General features: G+C 42.7%; 1 protein-coding gene across 6 annotated transcripts in view; it reads right to left on the reverse strand.

The window, feature by feature from the left end:
* The window catches only part of MARCHF8 (membrane associated ring-CH-type finger 8), a 121,743-nt gene that overhangs the window by 9,541 nt on the left and 92,789 nt on the right, over nucleotides 1-19,413 (reverse strand). For 5 of the 6 annotated variants that reach the window (XM_075564162.1, XM_075564157.1, XM_075564158.1 and 2 more), the window contains one exon: nucleotides 17,085-17,135. The exons of the other annotated variant lie outside the window; for it this stretch is intronic. In XM_075564162.1, the coding sequence (XP_075420277.1) occupies nucleotides 17,085-17,135 (51 nt within the window). The remainder of the gene's footprint in view (nucleotides 1-17,084; nucleotides 17,136-19,413) is intronic. 6 annotated transcript variants of the gene reach the window in all.

The raw sequence follows: 19,413 nt of genomic DNA on the forward strand, positions 1-19,413 counted from the left end.
TCTAAGCAAATCAAATCAATCACCGCTATTTTCTTCTTAGACGTGGGGAAAGACTGCTGAAAGAACCTTGTCCAAGGACTCTGCAATAGAAGGACACCCAGTAACTTGGTTCATTGCTATAGCAAGTAAAACTTCATTTGTAGGTAAGTCAAAAAGCAAGGACTGTACAGTACTATGCTTCCTCAGCACAGTCGAACCTAGTTCCCAAGACAACCCTGGTCAGGCTGACAGGAACCAAACATTTCTTTCACACTTCACAGCCTTCCAGATGCCGTGCCATGCTCTGCTCCAGGAGGCCTCGAAATCCCTGCCAGACAGAGTCCTCTGCACAGACGGCAAACCAACAGACTCTATGACCACTACAGATCAAGTGGAAGCCTACAAGGGGGCTGGGCACAGATACTCCCTCCCAAGGTATTGGGATACTGAATATAAAAGAACAATCAATAAAATTTTGAAAACCAAGCCATTAGCAAGAGCACTGCAATTTGAAAGAATATATAGCATGACATCCCAAGATAGGGTAGGGCCTCTGAGGGGTCAGGAACCAGTCAAGTTGGAGAAAAGTTCAAAGAGTGTAAGGAAGCCATGACAAATATAAAAGCAGAGACCCAACAACATTTCTTGTTTTGTGCTTCTTTTCTTTAACCTTGCCCATTTGGTAGTCCTTACTGAAGACTCTTTCATAGACCTTATGCCTTTAAAAGCCCCTCTTCTGACCGTAGGTTGGGTACAAACATCAACACAAACAGCCATGGGTGATGTTATGAGACTCAGGGGCTGCTTCCTACCTTGGGTAGACATACTCGGAAATAGCCACTCACCAACCCTGCCACAGCTCCCTCTGCCACCACTCAAGGAGAGCAGACCTTCCTTGGTGCAGATCCATATGCTATAGTAACCATCAAGCACAGATTCAGTGATTATAGAGAGCTCACTTGGTTCTTGGAATCAATCTACCAATGAGGATTTAACCCACAGGCTTGGATCAACACAGCAATAAAAAAATTAAGGTAATAACTTCAAACCCCAGTCCCAGGTCCAACCCCTGTCAACCCAGGTAGGTCAAAGGGCTGGTGTGCTCTCTTTACGGAATTGGCAACACTTAACCTCATTGGACAGTTATGCCTTTATGCAGTGTGGGACCAAGAAAATATAAGGGGAAAGAAAATTTCACATACTACATACACAAGGGTAAATAAAGACACACTGCTAAAAATCATAGAAACCTTTTGTGTTAGTCCGGGCTGCTCAGAGAAACAAATTCATAGACGCTTATATGTGTATAAGAAAGAGCTTTATATACAAGAACAATTGAATATTGAGAAAATATCCCAGCCCAATCCAGGTCAAGTCCATAAATCCAATATTAGCCCTTATGTCCGTTACCAGTCTATAAATTCTTCTTCAGACTCATGCAGCACATGCAATGATGCCAAATACAGGAAGACCACTGGCCAGTGGGTAGAAAGTCTTGTGGATCCAGTGGTGGTGGAAGCTTCTGAGCACTGGTGTGGGTCTCCACATGGCTCCTCCATTTCCAGAGCTCTGGCTGCATCAGCATAGCGTCATCAGGCTCGTTGTCAATAATGTCTTGCAGGAAGTGGGCAAGTGTCCCACCTCCAATGAGCTATTTGTCTCCATCCACTAAAGCAGAAGCAGGTTGAAACACGTTTTCTTTGTAATAGAACTTGTATGCATGTATGAACTGGAACCCCAGAATACTTTTTGGCTTAGCGTTGTCCATATGAAATTTTCTTTTTCCCAGTATTTCTTGAGAGTCTCATTAATCATTAAACCGATGAGTCTGTTTTGGCAGTCTCGAAGCAATTTAAGAGCAGCAAAACAAATGGCCTGAGATTATCTGTTCAGCACTGATTGCAACAAAAAAGGTCTGCCTGCTGGCATTGAGACTGGCAGAGTCCAAACATTTGGTTTAGTGCAGTTGATTATATCTTTGGAGGAAAATTTTTGTTTTGTTCTTTTTTTAAAAAACATTTTATTAGGGGCTCATACAACTACTATCACAATCCATACATATACATACATCAATTGTATAAAGCACATCCGCACATTCCCTGCCCCAATCATTCTCAAAGCATTTGCTCTCCACTTAAGCCCTTTGCATCAGGTCCTTTTTTTTTTCCCCTCCCGCCCCACTCCCTCCTCCCTCATGTGCCCTTGGTAATTTATACATTGTTATTTTGTCATATCTTGCCCTATCCAGAGTCTCCCTTCCCCCCTTTCTCTGCCGTCCATCTCCCAGGGACGGGGTCACATGTGAATCCTTGTAATCAGTTCCCCCTTTCCAACCCACTCACCCTATACTCTCCCAGCATCTCCCCTCACACCCTTGGTCCTGAAGGTATCATCCACCCTGGATTCCCTGTGCCTCCAGCCCCCATATGCACCAGTGTACAACCTCTGCCCTATCCAGTCCTGCAAGGTAGAATTCGGATCATGGTAGTTGGGGGAAGGAAGCATCCAGGATCTAGGGGAAAGCTGTGTTCTTCATCGGTACTACCTCGCACCCTGACTGACCCATCACCTCTCCTAAACCCCTCTATGAGGGGATCTCAAGTGGCCGACACTTGGGCCTTGGGTCTCCACTCTGCACTTCCCCCTTCATTCAATATGATACACACACACACACACACACACACACACAAATACATATCTTTTTTTTTTTGCATGCTGCCTTACACCTGGTCCCTTTGGCACCTCATGATCGCACTGGCTGGTGTGCTTCTTCCATGTAGGCTTTTTTGCTTCTGAGCTAGATGGCCGCTTGTTCACCTTCAAGCCTTTAAGACCCCAGACACTATCTCTCTTGATAGCCGGGCACCATCAGCTTTCTTCACCACATTTGCTTATGCACCCATTTGTCTTCAGCGATCGTGATCATGGAGGTGTGCAGTCAATGATATGATTTTTTGTTCTTTGATGCCTAATAACGGATCCCTTCGGGACCACTCGATCACACAGGCTGGTGTGTTCTTCCATGTGGGCTTTGTTGCTTCTGAGCCAGATGGCCGCTTGTTTATCTTCAAGCCTTTAAGACACCAGTCACTATATCTTTTGATAGCCGGGCACCATCAGCTTTCTTCACCACATTTACTTGTTCACTCACTTTGGCTTCAGCAGTTGTGTCGGGAGAGTGAGCATCATAGAGTTCCAATTTAATAAAAGAAAGTATTCATGCATTGAGGGAGTGTTTGAGTAGAGGACTAAGGTCCTTCCGCCACCTTAAAACTTAACTTATAAATATAGACACATAGATCTATTTCCCCATCCTCATATATATATATTTGCATGTGCATGTCTTTGTCTAGATCTCCATAAATGCCCTTTGACTCCTAGCTCTTTCCTCCATCTCCCTTGACTTTCCTCCTGCCCTACTACCATGCTCCGTTACCACCTGGGCTACGGCTATACCTCTCCTCTACACAACCTTACCCTTGATCATTCCCCACCAGGCCTGCCACTCCCCCCTCTCTACCATATTGGGTCCCATGTTGTTCCCTTGTCCTTGTGTTTGTTGACACCCCTTTCTTACCCCCTTACCCCACCCCCATCCCAAATCCCCCCCAGAACTGTCGGTCCCATTGTTTTTCCTCCAGATAGTCCATCCAGCCTGTCCTATTCAGACAGGAGACACTAACATGTACGAAAACAAGACAGAGGAAAACAAAGCAACAGTATACAACCAGACAAGAAAGCAACAAAAACAAATCACTGACAAAGAACAAAACAAAACACTTCACCAAAAAAAGGCTTGTAGTTAGTTCAAGGATCATTTGTTGGCCCTTAGGAGTGTTTTCCAGTCCAGTCTGTTGGGGCACCACGCCCTGGCCCCAAAGTCCACTTTCAGCATTCCCTGGGGACCTTGCCACTCTATTTCCTTGCTGTTCCACTGCACTCCCCCAGTGCTTTGCCTCGGTGTGGTGGGATCAAGTCAAGTGCAATTCCCACTCTGTGTCTCCGGTGCTGTCCCCTGTATTGCCCTTAGTCACTGAAGGGCATCATCTCATAGTGGGGCCAGCCAGGTTGTTCTCTCTGTGGACTGGCTGCTCTACTCAGGAACATCATCCTCACGGCCTGGTGGGCCAGGCTGTGTTCCACTCTCTCCTTTTGCCCCTTCATCTGCTCCCGTGTGCTCTGATCAGATATGTCCATCTCCCGGAGCTGCAGAGTCAATGTAGTCCTTTGGAACAAATTCTTTTCAGGGGAGGGGCAGGAATCCACTTAATTTATGGTGCTGGGGCCAGCCTTCCAGACCTCTCCACTGGTTCCCTACTCCACGCCGGGATATTGCATTCACACCTTGCGGCACTGGGTTGAAGTCTGGTCCCTCTTTCCCTGTGGAGATATAAACAATACCCTCCCCTTGAGTGGATTAGTGCCCCATGCCCCCACTCCCCTTTTCTTCCTTATATTCATCCTTTTGTTTTCCTCCCCCCCCCTCCTCCACCATTGTCTACCATGTGCATCGCTGGTTTTGGTCTGGTCTCTGCCATACTACACAGTCTTCACTCCAAAAATGTTTGTACATAGTAGCTTTTTCCCCTATGCCACTTTTGCTTTTTTTTTTTTTTTTAATTCTTACCTCAGCGGGCTCATGTTGTACTTGTCCTTTTGTGCCTGACTTACTTCGCTTAGCATGATTTCCTCCAGTTCTTCCCATGCCGCTATGTGCCTCATACGTTCATCACTGCTTTTTAGTGATACGTAGTACTTCATTGTATGTATATACCACTGTTTTTTAATCCAATCATCAGTTGATGGAAATTTGGTTTGCTTCCAACTCCTTGCAATTGTGAACTGTGTCGCAATGAACATTGGAGCACAGATGTCTGGTCTTGGTTTGTTTCTTGCCTCTTCTGGGTATATGCCCAGTAGGGGGATTGCTGGGTCATATGGTAACTCTATTTCCATCTGTTTTAGGTATCGCCAGATTGATTTCCATAGAGGCTGTACATACTTACAGGCCCACCAGCAGTGGATGAGAGTTCCTGTCTCCCCACAACCCCTCCAACACCTGTTGCTTTCTAATTTTTTGAATTGGGCTACCTTTGAGGGTGTCAGATGGTACCTCATTGTTGTTTTAATTTGCATTTCTCTTATGGCTAAAGATCGGGAACATTTTCTCATATGTTTGTTGGCCATTTGGATTTCTGTCCCTGTGAAATTTCTGTTCAAGTCCTTTGCCCACCTTTCAAGTGGGCTCTTGGTTTTTTTCTTTTTGGAAGCTAGAAGAGTATTGTAGATTTTAGTAATGAGGCCTTTGTCTGATGTGTCATTGCTAAAGATGTTTTCCCAGTCTGTGGACTCTCTTATTACTCTCTTGGTGAATTCTTTAGATGTACACAAGTGTTTTATTTTCAGTATATCCCATTTGTCAATTTGTGCCTCCTCTGTGTTTGTGTCCTTCACTGTTTCTGATAGCCTGTATATTCCCTGCGCCAAAGTTCTCAAGTTGGTCCCAATTCCCTCATTGATGGCCCTAATAGTTTGGGGTTTAACTTCAAGGTTGGAGGAAAATTTTAAGGAAAAAGATTTTAAGTAATGAAAATTTTTTAAAGGTTTCTTATTTCAAAACCAACAAGAAACTGAAGGCACCAGAGGCTTAAATTTTTTTGTCACATTTGATTTTTAACATTGTATCCCAATATGAACATTAAAATCTTTATCAGTAACAATGTGATCATGATAACTATGTGTAGAAAAGTGTGTATCTAAAACGATTCCTTGTTGCAGCCACTGTGACAATCCATCTTGTCAAGGACCTCCCTCTTTTTCACTGCTCCTCTACTTTTCCTAGCATGGTGTCCTCCAGGAATTAGTCTCTCCTGACATGTCCAAAGAACATGAAAACTCTTGCCATCTGAGGTAGTTCATTGAGCCAACCTGGCCGATAAATACATGTTGGGTTAATTGAAGGGCAGAGGGATAAATGCCTCAGTGAGCCTCGCCTTTCTAATTCTCAGGTGTCTTGCTTTGTGATGATTGGACCAGGGTGTGGCTGCCTTAGCCAGTTCTCTGCTTCAGCTGGCAAGGCTCAATTCCTGCAAGACATCCCCAAGGAGAAGCCACATGGACATACCCCGCTGCAGCCCTGGGTGCTGGAGCAGCCATATGGAGACACCTACTAGCGTTAAGATGCTTACGTGTTCACTGACTCGGCTTTCCTCCTGTAGTCAGCGTCATAGTGTGTGTTTTATTAGATGGAGGAGGACTTTGTGGACTGGTGTCGGGCATATGGGTTAATGGGTTAATGTTGGACTTGTGGGCTTGGGCAGCACTGGGTTGGGATGTTTCCTTGATGTTCACTTTTATATAAAACTCTCTTATATATATATATATATGAGTTTCTGTGGATTTGTTTCTCTATATGTACCCAGACTAACACACCATCCTTGCCTCTAAGGAGCATTGTGGCTCTGCTTATTCCAAGACAGATTTGTTTTTCTCTTGGTCGTCAATGATACTTTCAATACTCTTTGCCAGCAACATAATTCAAATGCAAAGTTTTTTGTCCTCTTATTCAATGTCCAACTTCCACATGTATATGAAGCAACTGAAAATACCATGGCTTGGGTTTTGCACATCTTAGTCCCCAAAGTAACCACTCCTTGTTTTTAACACTTTAAGCAGGTCTTGTGCAGCAGGTTTAGCCTATGCAATGAGCCATTAATCTATTGACTGTACTTCTGTGAGCATTGACTGTGGATCCAAATAAGATGAAATCCTTGAAACTTCAATCTTTTCTCTATTATCATGATGGTCCAGGTGTAAAGATATTTGGGTTCCTATACTTTGACTGGCATTTTTTTATTATATGTATGAATGAGTAAAATGAATTTTGATATAAAATCTACTTCTTACTGTGAATAGTCGTCATGAAAATTTCACAGTAATTATACTAATACATTTTAAAAGATACTATATAAAATATCAAAAGAATAAAAAAATTAGCCCTTGGTCCTGGTAAACCTATGTGAAAGGTCTTAAGTATACTGCAGACTACAAAATGAAGAACTGACTAAAGGTTTTAAAATAGGCTGAAAAGCTAATGATGAAGATAGAATGACATATAGTAAGTTATTTATACATATTTTTAATTAAAATATTTTTATGGGGGACTCTTACAACTCTTCTTACAACCCATACATCAATTGTTTCACACATATTTGTACTTATATTGCCATCGTTTTTTCTAGACATTTACTTTTTTAAAAATCATTTTATTAGGGGTTTGTACAACTCTTATCACAATCCATAATGCATCCATTGTGTCAAGCACATTTGTACATTTGCTGCCCTCATCATTCTCAAAATATTTGCTTTCTACTAGAGCCCTTGGTATCAGTTTTTCATTTCCCTACTCCTCCCAAGCCCCCTCCCTCATGAACCCTTGATAATTTATAAATTATTATTGCTTTTTAATGTCTTACACTGTCCGATGTCTCCCATCATCCACCTTTCTGCTGTCCATCCTCCAGGGAGGGGGAAATATGTAGATCCTTGTAATCAGTTCCCCCTTTCTACCCCACCTCCCCTCCACCTTCCCGGTATCACCACTCTCACCACTGGTCCTGAAGGGGTCATTTGTCCTGAATTCCCTGTGTTTCCAGTTCCTATCTGTACCAGTGTACATCCTCTGGTCTAGCTGGATTTGTAAGGTAGAATTGGGATCATGATCGTGGAGGGAAGCATTTAAGAACTAGAGGAACGTTGTATGTTTCACCATTGCTACACTACACCCCAACCGGCTCGTCGCCTCCCAGAGACCCTTCTGTAAGAGGATGTCCAGTTGTCTACAGATGGGCTTTGGGTCTCCACTCTGCAAGCCCCTTCGTTTACAATAATATGATTTTTTGTTCTTTGATGCCTGATACCTGATCCCTTCGACACCTCGTGATCACACAGACTGATGTGCTTCTTCCATGTGGACTTTGTTGCTTCTCAGTTAGATGGTCATTTGTTTATCTTTAAGCCTTTCAGACCCCAGATGATATAGCTTTTGATAGCTGGGTAACACCAGCTTTCTTCACCACATTTGCTTATACACCTATTTGTCTTCAGCAATTGTGTCGGGAAGGTGAGCATCATGGAATGCCAGTTTAATAGAACAAAGTGTTCTAGCATTGAGGGAGTACTTGAGTAGAAGCCCAATGTCCATCCGCTACCTTAATACTAAAACTATAAATATATACACACAGATCTATTTCCCATCATATGTATATTTACATATGTACACACCTGCATTTAGACATCTATAAATGCCCTTTGCTTCCTAGTTCTTTCCTCTATTTCCTTTTATTTTCTTCTTGTCCCACTATCATGCTCAACCTTCATTTGGGTTTCACTAATTCCTCTCAGTTACATTGCCCTTGATCAAGTCATACCAGGCCTCTTACACCCTCCTTACCACTGACTTTGGATCACTTTTTCCCTTTTCCCTGGGTTTAACACCACTTCCTTTTTCCCTCTCCCATGTCCCCCCTGGAACCGTCTGTCCTATTGTTTTTTCCTCCAGATTGTTTATCCAACCTATCTAGACAGACCTGCTACATAATAATATGCACACGAAAAAACAAGACAGAGCAAAACAAAGCAAAAGAAAACAAAATGATAACAACAATAAAAAATGGGAAAAACAAAGAAAAGCCTGCAAATAGTTCAAGGTGTATTTATTGACCTTTACGAGTGTTTTCCCGTCCAGTCTGATGGGGTGCCATGCCCTGGTTCCAAAGTCTATTTTTGGCACTCCCTAGGGACTTCCTTGCTCTGCTCACCTTGCTGTTCTGTTGCACGCCCTCAGTGTTTTGCCTCAGTGTGGTGGGGTCAGATTGGGTGCAAGTCCCACACCATGTCTCCAGTGTTGTCCTCTGTAAGGTCAGTGAGGGGTGTCATGTCTCATAGTGGGGCCTAGATATTTACTCTCTATTGAGCCCCTGGGATCCACTCCTTTTCTTCCCTCCCCACCCCCACCTTCATGGCCCCTTGATAAGATTATAAATTGTTATTATTTTCATATCTCACACCGATCGCGATCTCCCTTCCCCTCTAGTTTCTGTTGATTTCCCCCTGGAGGGAGTATGTGATTATGTGCCACTCATTATAATCAGTTCCCCCTTCCTCTTCCCATCTCCCCTCTTGCCCCTACCCTTTGGTATCGCTATTCCCATTCCTGTTCCTGGATTTTGAGTGTCATGAGCTTTGTCTCTTGTCTATACCTATGTACATGTTCCGGTCCAATTCAGAGTGGGAAGCAGCACTGGGATCATGATAATGGGGGGTGAGGAAGCCTCAAGGAACCAGAGGTATATTATGTGATCCATAGGTGCTCTACTGCACTCTTGATTGACTCATCCCTTCCCTGAGACCCCTCTGTGGGGGGATGTTCCATTGTCTACAGATGGGCTTTGGGTCTCCACTCTGATCCCCCTTATTCCCAACAACATATTTTTGTTTGTTTATTTGCTGTTTGTTTTGAGAATCTTCTGATGCCCATTACCCAGTCCCGATGACATCTCATGATCACACTGGCTGGTGTGCTTACTCCATGTGGGCTTGTTGCTTCACTGTTGTATGGCCACTTGTTTAACTTCACGCCTTTAAGACCCCAGATGCTGTATCTTTTAATAGCTGGGCACCATCCACTTTCTTCACCGCATTTGCTTATGCATCCAGCTTGTCTTCAGTGATCATGTACATGGGAGCCAGGGGGTGGGGCGGGGTGTTGAGCATCACAAAATGCCAGGTTGTTAGAGCAAAGTGTTCTTGTATTTAGGGAGGGCATGAGCTGAGACCCAAGGCCCGTACGCAGCCTCTGTGTATTGCCTTATAAATATATGTACATAGGCTGATATCTCCATTTCATGAAAAGATTGGATTACAGGGCCGGCCCCAACTAGAATCAATCTGACCCCTTCCCTAGAAGTATGTGCGACAGAGAACAACACTAAACCTTCAGGCGGCGGAAGGAGCTGACTTACCCCCACACAGAAGCAAACCAAGAAGGAAAAAGAGAGAGGAATAGTCAGCCTAGACTCCTTACTGGCACACCAAGCCCAAAGGAGGATGTCCCTGCACAGAGCTGCTAAGGCACAGAGAGGACTGTAGGGTGTTGGTGGCAATACAGATCCGTGTTGGCGGCAACAACTGAAGACATGTTGTACCCTAACTGGACTGGACTGCAACTGAGGACAACAATGGGAACACACGGTGGGAAGATAGCGTGGTCTGAATCCCCTGAAGTGGGACAAACCAAGAAGAGAGTATATAACAGATCAGCAATAGGAGCAAAGCCAATCCACAAAGACCTAAAAGAGCCCCCCAAATAGACTTTGGGCCAGGAGGGGCAGCCCCCGGAACTTCCCCAGGACCAGGGTGGAGAGATTCATGAAGGCCAGAAGACAGACCAGGAATTATGTATTTTTTTGTTTTTATTTTTTTCTCACTTTTTTCCTTTTCTTTTTTCAATCATTTGTTTTATTGTTTTCCTAGGACATTGTTGGTTTGCCTACTTATATAAGACAGGCATGGGAAGCAAGCCTGGGGAGAAAGCATTGGGGCCAACATCCCGGAGGGTCTTGCGGAGAGAAGGTGGTAGGGAGAAGGGTGTGGTGAGCAAACAATGCCACAGACAGGGGGATAACTAGGGAATTAAAACCAACAACTAAGAGGTTATAGAGATCTTGTAGGTATTCGAGCAACAGCAATCTAGCTGAGAGGAAGCACTGAGAGGTGGAAGAAGGGGGAACGTGATGGTGGGGCAGGAGGAGGCTAAAGAAAACAGAGGAAGGTTCTAGGAAGCAAAGCTAAAGATAGAGGTATTAACAGAGTTATGTACTTATGTAAATACATTAATCCCCAAAAAGTTTTTGTATGGAAAAAAAAAGCAGTCTGTCTTAAAGCAGAATGTCTAATTATACCAGAAGGCAAAAAGTAGTGAAGGTTTACTTGAGAGAGTGCAGTAAATTACAGAAAGTTTGAAAGGAAGTGATCTTCATTTTTTTTAGTGTAGAAGACAATAAACAAATGTTTTTAAAACTTGAATCAAATTTTGGGAGTTTATTCATATGACAGAAAAAGGCTGGTAAACTATCACAAACTACTCTATGTGTCAGGCCAGGTTTTCTAGAGAAAATCAGTGGTACTCATTTATGTATAAGAAAAAGCTTTATATTAAGAAACAACCTGACTTCAAGAAGGTACCCCAGCCCAGTGCAAATGTGTCCAATGATAGTCCATAAATCCCTGTCAGACTCACGCAGCCACACACTGGTGATGCAGAATGGTGAACTGGGAAGCGGAATGATCATAGGCACCACCAGAGGATGTAGAGTCAAGTGAGTCTGAAGTTGGTGGGTAGAAACATGGCAGGGTGCCAACAGCTCTCAAGGTTAACAGCAGAGTCCCAGCAAGCAGGAAAGTGAAGGGGGAGGTGTGGGCAGGAGAGAGAGAGGTTCCAAGTTTCCCCCAGTTATAAAAAGGCAACACCTCCTAGGAGGTAAACAGGTTGGATTATACTCTTACACTTTCATACATCTTCAAGTTGACATAAAATCACAATGAATAATAATACTTTCCACTAAGATAGCAATAGATCATAGCCTTAAGTAAAGTAGACCTAAAGCCCTATGTCCAGGTAGTTTTTAATGATGATCAGTTCAAATAAATGTTAATTATAGTATAAGTATAATTGGTTAGTGGAAGAAAAGATTGTGAATAGGTTGATCCAACAATTTCTCAGTTATCCAGGTTCTGATTCTTGGGACATATCAGCTCATCAGGCTGAGGGACCCCAGCTAGCGCCGCCACCGCTGCCACGATCAGCGACAGACCCACTCCACCCCCAGGCCGGGTCTCCACGCCAGCAGTTGTTTGGCTGCTCTGCTTAGACTCAGCTGCCCACTTGTGGGACCGACTAGGAGAGAAGTTTCCCTTTCCCGCCGTTTCCTCTCCCCACATGGCAGCGATCCACCCTTGGGCTCGAGTCCCTCCCTCCATTCACCCACCATTCACCCAGAGCCTCGGTAACTGACCTGCAATCTACCGGTGGCTGGCTGGGTGACCTGCACTGGGGACGATCAACCCCCTTTACTGCCTGAGAACCCACCACCGGTATCCCTATTTTCCCGCCTGCTCCCATCAGCTTCGCTATGGCTCCCTGCCTGGGAGGCTGCACTGCAGCGCACTCTCAGCTGCCAGTGCTGGGCACGTCCGGCGAGCACGCACCCGTTGCCAGGGTCTATCCCGCTTCTACCCACAGCCCTAAGGTTCCACCAGAGCCACTTCAGGCTGGCCCGTGCCACTGTAGGCCCTGCGCCGTTCACTGCGCTGGGAGCTGGAGCGCTACATGTGCCTGACCCAGTACATTCCTGCCAGCATGGAGGGCTGCCATCACAGCCCTGTTTTCCGCCGGAACCATTGCTGTCTGTTCCTGGCTCAGCCAACACAACTGTGGGACCCTGCACTGTTCACAGCACTGGCAGCTCAAACGAAAAGAGCTCCTGCCTGCTAAGGAGCCTAATGATATGGCTTTGCGATTCCGCCAGAGCCATCTCTGTCCACTCTGGCGGGCTCATGCCACTGCGGTGTCCTGCGGGGTACCCAGCGCCAGCTTCTAAGCCTGCCTGCCCCAGCCCTTTTCTGCCAGCATAGGAGGTGGGCACTGCTGCTGAAATTACCCACAGCACCCCTAGCTGCCCCAGCCTTTTTGGCGGGTGCAGGAGGCTCACTGCTGAAATGCGTCTCCTGCCTGTGTAGCCTCTGCCTTCGAATTAACACACTACAGGCCTGCAGGGACTTGGGGAGTGCATGCTCCATCTGACGAGCATTTTCCCCCCTACACAGCCTGGCTCAAGAGCCCTATATCAACACCACTTACCATGGCAGTGAGAATCAGGAACTCATACAGGAAGCAGAAAGAACGCCAGCTAGACTAGACCCCAAGGAGGAACATGCCAAGACATTTAATAGTAAATATATCCAACTTCAAGGAGAAAGAGAAAATTTTACGAGCAGCAAGAGAAACGAAGATAGTCACATACAAAGGAGCTCAGGTAAGAATATGCTCAGACCTATCAGCAGATATCATGAAGAGGAGGAGAGAGGGGAGCAACATCTTCCAAAAGCTGAATGAAAAAAAAAAAACCCTCCCCCATAATCCTTTACCTTGCCAAGTTATCCATTAAGATAGATGAGGAAATAAGCATCTTCCAGGGCATGGAAAGACTCAAAGAATATTCTGCAAAACACCCTACCCTGAGGAAGACACTGGCTGACTTATTATGGCCAAAGGATCATTCTCCACTAAGAACAAACAGGTGACCACCATATAACCCATCTACATCTAGAAGCCAACATGCCAGCAACAATTACAAGGATCTCAAAGGTAAAAAAAGACAATATAGAAACTCTTCAGTCAAACACAGCACACTCATATGAAGGGAGATAGGAAAACACCCAAAACACAAGACAGGGTATGACAACTATAATCCACAGATTGTGATAATAACTCTGAATTCCAATGGACTCAATTCATACATTAAAAGAAAAAGGCTGGCGGACTGGCTCAGAAAGCATAATCCATCAATCTATTGTCTGTAAGACACATCTTAAGCACACAGACAAAAATAAGCTAAGAATAAAAGGTTGGAGGAAATGGCAACTTAAAAAAAGCAGGGATGGCGATCTTAATATGCAACAAAATGGACCTCAAGGTTCAAACCATAAAGGGAGACGAGGGACACTACATAATGCTCAAAGGCTCAGTAAACCAAGAACCAGTTAGCATATTGAATATTTATGCACCCAACAATGGTGCGGCAAATTTCGTCAAACTCTTTAAAAGATGATAAAAGAAATCACAGATTCAACAATCATAGTACTTGAATTTAACACTCCGTTATCAGAGAAAAACAGATCATTGGGAAAGAAGCTCAACAAAGAGGCTATAGAGCTAAAAGATGTAATTAGGCAACTGGGCCTGATAAGGCATTTATAGAGCTTTCCATCCAAAAGAACCACATTCTTCTCAAGCACACATAGATCATTTTCAAGAATAGACCACACGCTGGGACACAAGTCAAGCCTGAGTAAATTCAAACACATAGATATTATCCGCACCTCTTTCTCAGATCACCATGCTATAAAGCTGGAGATTAATAAAAGGACGTCCAGAAAAGCAAGGGCAACCAGTTGGAGGAACAACGATCTCCTGCGACATGAATGGGTACAAGCCCAGATTAGAGAGGACATTAGGAAGTTTCTAGAAACTAATGAGAAAAAGAATACAATGCATCAAAACTTATGGGATACTGTGAAGGCAGTTATCAGAAGTAGCTTGATATAATTAAATGCATATATGAAAAAAGAAGAGAGGCTTATGACAGATATATTATCCAAAAACCTCCAACAAGTAGAACAGAGTCAGCAGAACAACCCCTACAATAGCAAGAGAAAAGAAATAATAAAAATCAGGGAAGAGTTAAACACATGGGAAGACAAGAGTACGGCGCAAAACATAAATGCAGCTAAAAGCTGGTTCTCTGAAAGGATCAACAAAATAGATAGACCGCTGGCGAATCTGACCAAGGATAGGAAGGATCAAACATCAATAGCCAGGATGAGGGATGAAACAGCGGCAATTACAACAGACCCCAATGAGATTAAAAGGATAATGAAAAAATACTATGGAGGTCTGTATTCTAATGAATTCAGAAACGTGGAAGACATGCATAAATACTTGGAAAAACAATCCCTCCTTAGATTATCTCAGATAGAGGTCAAGAACCTCGACAAACCCATAATGAAAGCAAAAATAGAGAGGGTCATCAAGAAGCTACCAACAAAAAAAGCCCCCGGGCCAGATGAATTCTACCGAGCATTCAGGGAAGAGTTGACCCTGATCCTCCACAAAGTATTTCATAGCATAGAAAAGGATGACAAACTCCCAAGCTCATTCTAGGAAGTCAGCATAACTCTGATACCCAAACAGGGCAAAGACCCCACAGGTACAGAGAATTACAAACCAATATATCTAATGAACATAGATGCAACAATCCTGACAAAATATTGGCCAATAGAATACGAAAGTATATAACATATACCATCTACCACGACCAAGTAGGATTCATCCCAGGGATGGAGGGATGGTTTAGCATCCAAAAATCCATCAATATTATACACCACATCAAGAAGAAAAAGGATAATAGAACATACGATAATATCCATAGATGCAGAAAAAGCATTTGACAACATCTAACACACATTCCTAATTAAGACATTCACAAAGATAGGAATGGAAAGTAAATTCCTCAAGCTGACACAACCTATCTATGAAAAGCCAACGGCCACCAACACAGTTAATGGAGAAAAGACAAAAACAATCCCAGTGAAAAAGGGTACAAGACAAGGATGTCCCTTGTCCCCACTTCTATTCAATATCATTCTGGAGGTTCTAGCTAACAACTTAAGACAGCGGAAGGACATCGAAGGGATCCAAATGGGAGAGGGGGAGGTGAAATTATTGCTATTTGCGGATGACATGATCCTGTACATTGATAACCCCAAAAGCTCCACAACAGGAGTACTTACAGCGATAAAGGAATATGGAAGAGTGGCAGGATACAAGATCAACAAACAGAAGTTGGTAGGTTTTCTATGCACATCAGACAGGACCATGGAAGAGGAAATCAAGAAAGAAGTACCCTTCACATTAGCTAAGAACAAACTGAAATATCTAGGAATACATTTAACCAAAAAAAAAAAAGACCTGTACAAGGTAAACTACAAGACCCTACTATAGGAAACTAAAAGCAACCTCCACAAATGGAAGAACATGCCCTGCTCATGGATGGGAAGGCTTAACATAGTAAAGATGACAATCTTACCCAAAACACTTTACAAGTTCAATGCTATTCTGATTCAAATACCAACAACCTTCTTCAAAGAATTGGAAAACTGATCACCAATTTCATATGGAGAGGGAAGAAGCCCAGAATTAGCAGAGAACTCTTCAAGAATATCACTTAGCCCATATGCTCTCCCACTCCTGCCTTCTGAACTTTGTCTTAGGGCAGCTGCTGCACCCAGGCTTCATTTGAATGCCTCCTTCCATAAGCTCTCCTTTATTAGACCTTGTCCACCTCAAACAGCTTCTAAAGACAGTCAGTTAATAAATTCTTCCTTAGGGAATGATTCTCTATCTAGTATGTAAATGTAGAAATGAACAGTACCAGTTTGTTACATTGTTCAAATCTTTTCAGATACCGGGTTGAGTCCAAGTCAGAGCTGAGTAGCACAGTGTTAGGTGAAGAGCGGACGCACACATGAGGGGTGTTGTCTGCTGGCTCCTTGGTCACCCTAGAAGTTGCTGTGTTCCTAGTAGACTACCTAAGTGACCACAAGTGTGGCAGATGCGGAAAGTTGGCTGGCTGATGCCACACAATGTTCCATTACATAGCTCCCCTCCAGCCAGAGGTAGCTTGTGATCTAATCTGGCCAATGATACAGAACTCAGCCAGATGGGTGTAGCTTTTGGGAAAGCTTTAACTCTCTTGCTAAAAAGGGACAGTCTCAGCTGAGAGAGCCCTCCATCCTTCATCACTCCTGATAAGGTTGTGAATGATAATGGCACAGAGAGAATGGGGGTCACCTGTGCTCCTGGTGACTTTTTTGAGGTACTTTATCAGTTCTGACCCACTTACCTCCAAACATCTTCTCATGTGAACCATATAATTCCTTGATTATATAAGTCATAATAGTCTATTTCCTGTTTATTTTAAGACAAATGTATTCCTCTTTGAAGTAACAGATTCTCTAGGTGACTGAGATTTCTTTTTTCTCCAAAGTATATAATTTATACTGAAATGAAAGGATTTTTCTCCTTTAAGTCACTCTTCCTAATGTACACTAATGTCTCAATATGAAAACAACTGCCACACACCTAGTTATTTCTAAAGAGAAGATTAACGACATGAATCAAGCACTTTACATCTTTAAAACAAAGTATGAAAACACACAATAGAACAGATCCAGATTATAAAATCAATGTGATAGTGGCACTATACCTTACAAATGTTACTCAAATGGCTCATGGAATGTCCCAAAGTCTTCTCATTCTGCAAGGGAACCACATAGGTAGTAAGTATCAAGGTTTGATAAAAATGGGCAAAGAATATGTAATTAATTATAGCAATCCTAAAGACTAGTCATTCCTTCGACCAATATTTGCTAAGCACATCCAAGTACTGAACCAGGTTGCCAATACTGGAAATTTGGCAAGGATGAATAAAATAACAAAAAAGAGTGCCTGCACTATAGGGACTTAGTACCTAACGAAAGAAAGAGCAAGAGCTTAGAATTAAATATAACACCGAGAGGACATTCTGTGCCTTAAGACGTGTTCTAGAGGGGGTTCATTATGTAGGTAATATCTTCCTAATTATGAAGACACGGAACAAAGAAGAAAGTAGGACAGGTGACCCCACTGGAACGATCTGGCTCTCTATGTCTTGGGTATTCAACAGTTACATGGCCTAGCCCACATCATCTCATTTAAACCTGCTTTGTTCTCCAAGATTAGAAAATTCTGAGAATTACCTAGTCTCCTTCCTTTTATTACCTTCAACATTCAAGCACAAAGCCTTATATCAATTTCTAAAATTTTTTAATCTAAAATTTTTTTCTCCATTTCTATAGCCAATGCCTTAGTTTAGGTTCCTTACTTCTCACTTGAAATTCGCCAATAGCTTACTACCTGGTCTTTCTAACTTTTCAGTTGACTTCCCTGATACATAAAGGTACTACTTGCTTTCTAAAGAAGTGGAGATTCTACAACTGATTTTTTAAAGATGAAAGTAACTATTCTTGGATCCTTCCACCCTTGCTCTAGATCCAAATGAATTTTAAAAGCTATTTTAAAAGGCAAAAAGATGCTACTTAGATTGTTAAAAATATCTAGTGCTAATTTAATTCACATATAATAATCATAGGTAAGATCAGAAGAAAGTTAGGATTGACATGGATACAAAATCAAGAGAGACATTTCACCTCAGGCAAAATGGATGAGCGATGCCACTGATGGCTCAGCATAACTTCCTCACAGATTTAAGACCGGCTCTTTCGGAATCAATCTTATAATTAAAGACATGTTTTCCTCTGTGGTCAGGCTAATAACAGAAATGATGCAGCATGGAGTTTGTAAAGGATACCTTATCAAAAGTCTTTGTTTCAGATCTCCATGAAGCTATATGTCTTGGGCAAGGTAATTTTTAATATCCTATTCTCTAAAACATCAAATCAGTCTATTATAGGCACATTAATATAATCAACAATGCTCAAAATCACACTTTGATTTGTCCCACCTTTAATAGATCTCAATAAACTAACCAGAATGCTGTATTTTGTAATTCCATGCACAACATAATATGTATGATTCATATACCTGCTCTCTTGGATTTGCGGCTTCACTTGAGGTTTGCAGGGTTCCCTCTACCTATTACTTCAACTCTCCTGGATATTCCATTAACAGTTAGTCTTTTCTCTATTACATTTGGCATACTCAGTATGCTTTGAAATGTCTTTCCAAGTAGACCACAAAAAGCTGAAAAAACAGAGTCAGCAGCAACCAGGGCCCCTTGAACCCTTCCACTTTCTTGGACCCACTTGGAAACCTGTCTGGAGGCAAGTACTCCAAGACTGAGTCCTGAGCATTGTAGGCTTCTGTGAGTTAAGAGTTATTTTCCATTTTTGCTTTTCCATTCACCACTGAAAAAAAATTGGTTTGTGTTTTTTAACTGCAGTTTGGGTGTTATCAAGTTCCGACCTACTGACTGAATACGTGTGAGTCCTATTTCCAATCCATGGTTGAAATGGCTAACTATTGATGTGTTTTCAGTTCTTAAAAATTGCAATATCAAGGGGCACAAGTTAAAGACTCATGTGTTTAGGCTAATTTTATGCGGGCCAGACAAGAGCAAGCAGCTCTCTGCTATTTGCATAAATGACTATGCAACCAAAACCATATTGGTTTAAGCTAATTCAGCCCAACCTTATGAAAGCATTCTACATTAGGTTTTAATCAGACCCTGAAAGTGTCAGGATCCTCAATCTGTCTTTTAAACATTATCTTCCATTTGTTCTAAGTGCTTTCCATAGTTTTATTTCCAGCACCAACTTGACCCATTTTAATGTGTGATTAGATAAATCTGCCACCTAGCGGCCAAAATTACAAAAAGCTCACTACACAAACTATTTTTTCATTTGTGCACATCAAGCTTTCAATAATCACTTTTATTTTGCTTTAATAAAATGAGGTTTACTATAGGGATTTCTTTTAGGGTAGTACTGAAGTTTCCAGTTTTCTCTTATTTTTTGTTTGTGGTCTGTCACAAACAA

The sequence above is a fragment of the Tenrec ecaudatus genome, chromosome 12, assembly GCF_050624435.1.
Source record: "Tenrec ecaudatus isolate mTenEca1 chromosome 12, mTenEca1.hap1, whole genome shotgun sequence".
NCBI classification, from domain to species: Eukaryota; Metazoa; Chordata; class Mammalia; order Afrosoricida; family Tenrecidae; genus Tenrec; species Tenrec ecaudatus.